Source organism: Andrographis paniculata, unplaced genomic scaffold (assembly GCF_009805555.1).
Source record: "Andrographis paniculata isolate CXL003 unplaced genomic scaffold, ASM980555v1 Contig46END, whole genome shotgun sequence".
NCBI lineage: Eukaryota > Viridiplantae > Streptophyta > Magnoliopsida > Lamiales > Acanthaceae > Andrographis > Andrographis paniculata.
This window is the reverse complement of record NW_026137580.1, coordinates 4,170,901-4,180,226: the sequence shown is the minus strand read 5'-3', so window position 1 is coordinate 4,180,226 and position 9,326 is coordinate 4,170,901. Positions and strand designations below refer to the sequence as shown.

At 33.5% G+C, this 9,326-nt stretch overlaps 1 protein-coding gene across 1 annotated transcript; it reads right to left on the bottom strand.

The window, feature by feature from the left end:
- Window positions 1-6,885: 6,885 nt before the first annotated feature.
- LOC127252492 (protein FAR1-RELATED SEQUENCE 5-like) lies at window positions 6,886-7,380 on the bottom strand. Its single transcript, XM_051276685.1, has one exon. It carries the CDS (start codon window positions 7,378-7,380, stop codon window positions 6,886-6,888), a length of 495 nt encoding a protein of 164 aa, XP_051132642.1.
- Between the last annotated feature and the right edge of the window lie 1,946 nt (window positions 7,381-9,326).

Below are 9,326 nucleotides of genomic sequence, written 5' to 3'. Positions count from 1 at the left end.
TCCTTTTATAATTTTTCGGAGTTAAATTATTATCTGATTTTCCAAAAAACTATAAAAATAAATTATTGATCAATTATTTATTTATTTATTTCATTCAAAAAATTATTTAAGATATTTTATCTCTTTTTTTTATATATATAAAATTTGTGTAATGTCTTTATTCAAAATTAAACATCAGCTTTGGATAATGTAAGTGTTTTGTGCAAATTTAAATTAACACAAGAAATTTGAAACAATAAATAAAGTATAGAATATTTTATACATTTTTATAAAATATAAAAAAATATTATATAATTTACCATTAAAACAATACCACTTAATAAATCTTTTAAAAATAATCATAAGTCACATGCTATTTTTGTCTTTGCATTTAACTTAAATACCTATATATATATATATATAAAGTATTAATAATTCTCGAAGTATGTGTAAAAAATAAACAATTACTTTATTTTCAAATGAAGGTATTATAAATCAAGGTAGAATGTAAATATTGGAGAAAATCAGTCTCAACCTCAACCAGTTCATTCTCTTTTTTATTCTCAATCTTCCTACCCTAACTAAAGATTGAGATCTTATATATACTAACCCCGGGACCAAGGGCACATAAGTATATTATTAAGACTAAAAGTATAATACTTTGGCCCCAAATTACGTAAATCAAACATGAAAGATTGGCTCTACATGTCAACAAAAGTTATTCTAGCACGTTTTGTCTTAATTTAGTTGCATTTTAGGAGACTTAGAGTCACCCTGCTTAATTTTAGAATTTTTTTCAAGTGAACTCTTAAAAAAAAAAAGAAAAAACATAATATTGACATGAGTTATATATAATCAATCTTCTTAAATTCAATTCTAACTCCAGGGATAACACATTCTCTCGTAAATAAGAATGCAATGTACATTGCACCCAAAAAATCGTTAACTGCTAAACCTATCAACAATTCACTCAAGGAATATAGGTTGTGGTGGTCCCGTAAAGGATGATCTAATAATGTGGGGGTGGACTTATGACCATTAGGTCATGGGTTCAAATCCCCGATGTCTCCAGGTCATTTGTCACACATAGTTCGCCTAGTGTGACTTGCCTGTCGGACTTAGTTTGCAGGGTATTAGGTTCGGCCGGAGATTTACCTAGTACACACAGTAACATTCCGGCCTACAAGCTACGCAAGCCAGACATTATTTAGATTCTTTCAAGTGAGCTTTCGAAAAAAAATATGCACGTTATAGACATGAGTAGTCTAACAATCATTTTAAACTCAATTCAACCCAACTCAACTTCGGGGATACCAAAAAGAAAAAATAAATAAATGCTTATAAAATAAAATTTCAAGACAAATTTACAATTAATCCAAAGTTGATGTGTTTGCCCCGTGAGTATATACCCAAAGTAGGATAGACTCGTCTTTAACAATTTTTGCCTCTTTAAAAATAGCATTGTCCACAAGGCTTAAATTTGGAATTTGGCTTTGGAGTTCGTCAACATCGAGCCAAGAGGCATCATTCGGAGATAAGCCACACTACATGATCAACATTCGGTCCACTACCAAGTGGTCGTTTTGAAGAGAGCAGCAACCCAAAGCTTTCTTAGGTTCAAAGAATGTTTTTTATGTGACCTCGAGTGATGTTGGTAGTTCGGTTTTCACTGAATGCTCTTCAACTACTCGTTTGAGCTGCGAAACATGGAAACACTCGGTGAATCCTAATTGTATTTGAAAGTTGAAGTTTATATGCAGTTGGACCAGTACGTTGAAAAACATAAAAAGGTCCAATGTAATGAGTAGTCAGCTTGTGATGCCTTGTTGTACGCAAGAAATTTTGAATGAAGTTATAACTTCAGGAAAATTTTATCACCTACTTGAAACTCAACATTGCAATGGTGGCTCTTCGTGCAGCGCCACATGCGGTCGTGAGCTCACTCAAGGTTGTGTCGTAGAAGTTGAATCATGTATCTCGTTCTCCTAGCATGACAACAAAAACCTCAATTCAACAAATGATGAAGGCATGGCATGAGCCAACCATATACTGCTTCAAACAAAGTGAGTTTGGAGGCTTGAAATCGTCAGTTTAAGAATTACCCAGTTTATTCAGTTTAGCAAATTATAATTCAAAACGTGTCTAATCAGTATTATTATTATTTTATGTATAATAAAACTCAAATTTAAATTATTTGCAAACAAATCCTTATCCTTATTTATTTTTTTATACGAAATTCACAAATTCAACTATTGTATTTTAATCTCTCTCTAATCCCCTCAAAAATTTCTCTCTTGCGATACCGACGACGCTAAACGCCCCGCGAGGCCGTGGTTTCTTTCCGTCGTTCCGGTCCTCTTATCTCTCCCCCGCACTTCTTCCCACTCTCTTCCTTTTCCCTAGAATAAATCAAAAGCGGAGACAAACAGACAAATTCGTCGCAGTTGAAAATAATTAGGGCAAACTTCCCAATTTTGCAACTGTCCACCGTCGCCATTGTATCTGTCACCACCGCCGCTCAACTATCACAGTCCGATTCAATGGAGAAATCCCAAAAATTGAGAAGGTAAATCTTTTTCTTTCATTTCTCACTTCGCCTCTTCTCAAATATTTCAAATTTTTGTGAATTTTTATTGTTTATGCAATATTGTAGCATATTATTGGAAAAAATGCAATAAATTAGTTTTGTTTGGATTTGAACTAAATTTATTTAGAATTTTAATCGACTGTGTACTTGCCAGCTAATTTTAATTATTTGAGGTGAAATTTTTATTTTATTTTATTTTGTTTTATTTGTATTTATTTAATGAAAGTTATATCTACCAACTTAGTTTGAATGCTTTTAGAGATGAAAAAAGACTTCTATTTATGTATGCTTGTATAGTGATTGTTTAAAAAATTGTCACTCTTTAAAGAGGAGGCCGGCTACTACTGCATAGATATCAATTGCATAATCTCGTATGATAAAAAAAAAGTTTTTTTTCTCAAGTATTATAGCTTATTATTAAATAATATGCTTATAATTTTCTCTTTCAAATCCTCTTATTTAAATTTTCTTCTATGTTCATATACGCATTGACCTCCTCGATGAATAAGGAGGAGCTTTGTACATGTGGTTTGCCAGTAAGAAGATGAACTTCATATATAGAACACAATCTTGAAAGGAAATTTGCACGTTGTCCAAATTGGGGTACAAAAGATGATTGCCATTTTTACAAGTGGGAAGACACTTATGTAGAGATATTGAAGTTAGTAAAGATGGTAAAGGGATTCGAGAAGGAAGTGAATGGATTGAAGAAGGAATTGGAGAAGCAAGTGAACAAGTCCAAGGTCACGGAAAAAAAAAAGTGAAAGAATGGCAAAAGGAATTGGAAAGGCAATTAAAAAAAAGAGTGAAGTGAAGCGCCAAAGAAAATGGTTGTTTCAGTTGGCGGTTGTTTTCATTGTTATGCGAATGTGGTTTTATTGTTATGTAGTTGATGTGTATTTGTAGTGTTTGTAAGCTCTTCATTGACTTCCCAAGCTGATGATTATTATGGTAGCTTATTACGATTGAAGAAAATTTATTATTATGTTTTATTTTGTAGTAATAATTGTCTTTGGTGTATGTATGTATGATTTTCTTTGTATGTTATTATGTTTGATGTATAGGAGATATTGTATGGTTTCCTATGTGTATATTTTTCTTTGTATGAATTTATTTGTTGTGTTTAAGGATAAGGACATATTGTATGGTTTTCTTGGTGTATGATTTCTCTGTATGAATTTAGTTGTTATGTTTGATGCTTACGAGATATTGTATATTTTTTTTTTCTTTTTTGTGTATGATTTTTTGGGTATGAATTTGGTTGTTATGCTGATGCTTAGGAGATATTGTATAATTCTTTTTGTATGGATTTAGTTATGTTTGATACTTATAATGCTTAGGAGATAATGTATGATTTTTTTTGTGTATTGTTTTTTGTTGTACAAATTTAGTTGTTATATTTTTTTGGTATTAATTTAGTTGTTATGTTTTGAGGTATGTTTTTTTGTGTCTGAGGCTAAAGGCAGTGAGAACATATATGTTGGTACAGGAAACAAACGCAGAAGCAAACAAAAATACAAAAAACTAAAATTATATTTCCCTGGTATATGGTGTTTTTTTTTTTTTTTTTGTTTCTGTTATGCCTAAAACATAATTAAAAATATATTGCAACAATGAACAAACACAGCAGCACAAATATAGAAAATCAGAAATATGATGTTGTATAGAACAAAACACAAACACAACAGCACATCCATCTTGCAACATGATTTTTGCCACTCACAACTTAAAAAAAAAAATAATAATAAAAACCATAACTAAAGCAAAACAAAATTATTTTATCAAACCTGCAATTAAAAAAAAATAACAATCATAACTAAAGCATTTAACATACAACACATAATTTTTTATCAAATCTGCAGTAAACAAATTTTACAAGGTTCAATGCCTTAACTAAAATAAACAAACCTAATTAAAGCAAAATAAGAATTGACATACATCAACAGCTCCAAAGCTAAGTAAAGTTCTATCAAACCTGCAGAAAACAAATTTAGTAATAATATTAATACAATTCTCAATCTTACAAACTACTTAATTAAACCTCATCTCTAGCATACCTAAAAGGGATCCTTATAGTCGAGGAAGGTACAATCTATCTTTGCCAATTCACTTCTTTCACCACTAATTCTGGTTGATTGAACCTAAATATATACTCGTTAGAAAATTTAAATGAAAAAGTAAGACAGTAATTCATTGCAATGTAAAATGCACATCATCATAATAAAAAATACCTCAAGCAATTCCGTAAACTTCATTGAATGAGATTGTATATTTGATATTGAATTCGAAATTGGGATCTAAATAGAGAAAAGTAAATTGAAAAAAATACACGAAATTAAATCTAAACTATTATAAATAAAATATGAGCAAAATAACATTTAAAAAAAATAACATGCTCTTGAGGAATTTGATAAGACTGCGATGCCATGTCGCTGGGTACTCGATACTGCTCTTTAATACTTGACAACATAGTAAATAAATATCTAATAAATTTTGTATGAATAAAGAAATTTATAATGTAGTAACAAGTTCGCACCTGAGTCTCAGCTAAACATTTATTTCTTCGAACTTTGGTTTGTTTCTTTTTTCTTGAGTTTCTTTCTAATCCACTTTTTGGTCCTTTACCTGAACGAATTATGTCTTTCACATAAATATTGTCTTCTTTGCTCGCACCAGCATTATCAATCCCCGTCATAGATGACCCCTCATAATGCTCTTTTCGGCTATGTATTTTTTCATTCACTTTTTCAGTAGCCTTTAACAGTATATCTCTGGAAAATTCATAAGATTCTTTACTTTCTGAAGCTATTGTTGCCAGTTTGTTGCATAACAGACTCAGATTCTTATAGCGTAAGCTTAATTGTTCTTTTGGGTCATCCACTCCGTGATCCTCGCCGTGTATTCCACTAGGAAAAACACCTACCCTCGCATTTTTTGTCCATCTCTTCATTATATATTGATCCAGAATCTTCAAAATATCATTTTTGGTGAGGATTTTCAGTCCATAAGAGCATAATATTCCAGAATAATCAAATTTCTTACAGATGCACGCAACTGTCCCATCTGATGAATTCTATTTGAAAACATGATACCTCAAACTCTCAAGATAACTAACCCGATATTTTGTAACAGTTTCATGTGTTCTAATAACAGCTCCAAGACAATCATAAGCTTTCCCCAATTCCTTTTGAAATATTTTAAACTTATGGGGTATAAAAATTCGTTGCATGTTTCAAGAGTTGAATTGGCAGTGGAAGCACATGCGCACTGGTACTTGCTTTGAAATCGGCCTGCAACTGGGCATAACGACGAGATTCGATCAAATTTTCAAACTTTTCAAAAATGACCCTCAAGTTGTTCTCCGAACTAACATATCTTTTAATGACACTATTAATACTTTCACTCCGTTGTGTCATCGTAATATCAGCACAAAAGAATTGACGATCATAAACCAAAGCCCATTTTTCTTTCACTTTGAATAATTTTCTCAACCAACCATTTTCCACCAAATTATACCTCACCAGCATTTCACTTCATTCATGCAAAAAGTCTTCCTCTTCGTCAAAATCGTAAATACATCTTATAAAATAATGTGCAAAGGTTTTATGTTCGGCAAACATATCACCCAAATGTATGGCAGCATTTTGATATATATACCAAATACATAACCTACAAAACAGAACGGTGGAGGAATATAATTATTCTACAAAAAATTATATATTATGGAAAATCACTACTTAAATATATTGAACTATTTATACGTAATAGAAAACCTGTGATGAGTCTCAGGCCATCTCGAAGCCAATGCATTTGCCATAGCTTGATCTTGATATGTCAATATCGTAATTGGTTTTCTTCCGTACATAGTGCTGGAAAAAGTGTCAAACAACCACTGAAATGAGGGAATAGTATTGTCGTATAGAATTGCTGCGCCAAAAACCACTGTTTGTCTGTGGTGATTAACACCAACAAACAAGGCTAACGGATGATTTTCTCTAATCTTTATGTACGTAGTATCGAAAGAAACTACGTCTCCAAAATCAACATAATCTTCTCTTATCCTCCCATCAATCCAAAATATATTTGTAATCATACCATCTTCATCCACTTGAATAGAATACAAAGAATTTGAGTCTCTACTTTGTATCCCTTGCAAATACTCTAACACCCCCCAGTGTCTCCAACCTCCATGTACTTTGTTCTCTTAGATCGTAAGTAATTATTAATGTCTTGCCTGGTAAATCCTAAACTCTCTTGGCTACCAGCTTCTTTAACCATTAAATCATGTGAAACTTTTGGAGCAAGTACTATATGTTCGGCTAATCAATCTGGGCTGTATGAACATCATCTATTTTCCTATGCGACCGAAAAAAATGAGTCTTCTGAGGGCTGGTGAGCTGATGAGTGTGTTCAGCTATAAACTCAAATACTTCGTATTTTTCATTATCTTTCAATTGAAATCTCATCATTGCTTTGCACCCGAATCTTGTTATTGCTCGTGGAGCTCTGACATTGATATTTCGTTTATCCTCCCCCCTTACACCTTCGACACTGAAAGAAAACATTCTAACTTTAATCTTTCCTGCTCGATTTCTTTGCATTTTGTGTCTTTTCATGCCAAAACCTGTTTTCTTAGCATAAGCTAAATAAAACTGATAAGCGTCTTCTTCATTGTCAAACTCCACTCCAATTTTAGGTTTGTCTTCGGAAGAGATGTGTTGATTATCGGATTGAACATCATTTTCCATAATGGTAGTAAAATCTAATCTACGTGAAGATGAAGACTTAATCAATATTGATTCATCATTCTCCATTACCTATCATATATATATATATATATAAACATTATAAGTGCAGTGAAAGACAAATTATTAAAAGAATTGGTTGAAATAAAAATAAAAACTAAATATAAATTTATATTTACCCAAAATTTATGCTGGATTCAGTTAGTAGAGATTTAGAAGTTGATGTTTCGGTGCCGTGTGTTATAAACCTACGAATAAATTTTCTAAATTTGAAGATAAATTATATTTCTACAATTTTTTTTAAAAAAAATTTAAAGATAAATTAGATTTCTAAAAATAATGATTAATAATGTTGGCGAGACTTCCAACCTGATGAGTTTACAAGTCCGCGGTGGCTTGGCAGTAGTGGTGGCTATCGGTCTTGAGGAAAACTTTGTCCGATGAGTCGAAGAAAATGCGACGAGGAAAAGAGTGGGGAAAAAGATAGGAGAATTGGAATATAGAGAAACAACGGCAGCGGCGGAGGCGGAAGAAGCGGTCGGTGTTCGGCGTTGTCTATATGGCGGATAAAAATAATTTTGGGTGGATTAGCGTGATGGAATGAAAAATTAGGTTAAATTATTAAATTTAGTATTAAAAGATAAATAAATAAGAAAACAACAAAGCATCTATGTGTTGGCTTTGGATTGATTAGACAATAAGGACTTGTTTGCAAATAATTTAAATTTGAGTTTTATTTTACATATAACAATAATAATACTGATCAGCCACGTATTGAATTTTAATTTATTAAACTGAATAAACTGGGTAACAATTGAACTGACGATTTCAAGCCGAGTTTGGATGGTGTTGATGTATTTTTTCAACAAACAAAGAGTAAAATTCAAAGATATGGAAAATATCCTTAAATTTAATTAATTAGCGTCTGAGATTAGGAATCTCTAAACACTGTACGGTACATAAGAAAATTAACTGGAAATAAAAATGCTGAAAATTTAAAGTGATGATCCCCGAATCTGACTTTCCTTTGTTGAAGTTGATTGAAGATAATTTCTCCAGAAAAATCGAAATCCTTAAATATCCCTTGAGAAACAGTATTGGAAACCGTCGCCCAAACGGTTACAACATCTCTTTTTTCAACCGTCTGCTTCTCTTGTTGACACGTGCCCTCAACCGACCAAAGTATCATTCTTACTTACTCTTAACAGTACCCGCCTCTTTGGACCGACCGCAAACCTTCCGCCCTTTTGGCCCGAACGCAACTCTTCCACCTTATTGGTCCGACTACCAACCTCCCGACTTGCAGACCACCCGACTTGTTTGGTCCAGCCGCAGACCTCCCGACCTACTAACCATCCGACTTGTTAGTCCAGCCGCAGACCTCCCGACCTAAAGACCATCCGACTTACTGGTCCAGCCGCAGACCTCCCAACTTAAAGACCATCCGACTTACTGGTCCAGCTGCAGACCTCCCGACTTAAAGACCATCCGACTTATTGGTCCAGCTGCAGACCTCCCGACTTAAGGACCATCCGTCCTGAGGACTTTCCAACCCGCGGACCTCCCGACCTGAGGACCTTCCGAACTGCGGACTTTCCGACCTAAGGACCTTCCGACATGCGGACTTTCCGTCTTGAGGACTTCCCGACTTGAAGACCTTCCGACCTGCGGACTTTCCGTCCTGAAGACTTTCCGACATGCGGACCTCCCGACCTGAGGACCTTCCGACGCGCTATTTCCTTAGAAATATATGTATTTTACCTGAGTTTCCCACGGTACCCCTCAACCAATTCGATCAACTTGATTGCTAGGCCCATTTTTCTTTTTTACCTTAGGCTTTTAACCTAATTATAAATTTCATACGTAACAACTTGCCTGCCGCCAAGGGACTTTTAAACGCCATTTCTCAATCGTCGTTTGGAAGTTCACAAATCACAACCCTACTAAGAAATCGCTTCTGCAACTGCATCAGTTACTGCAACACTCCTGATTCCACAAAACTTTCCTTTCTTCAA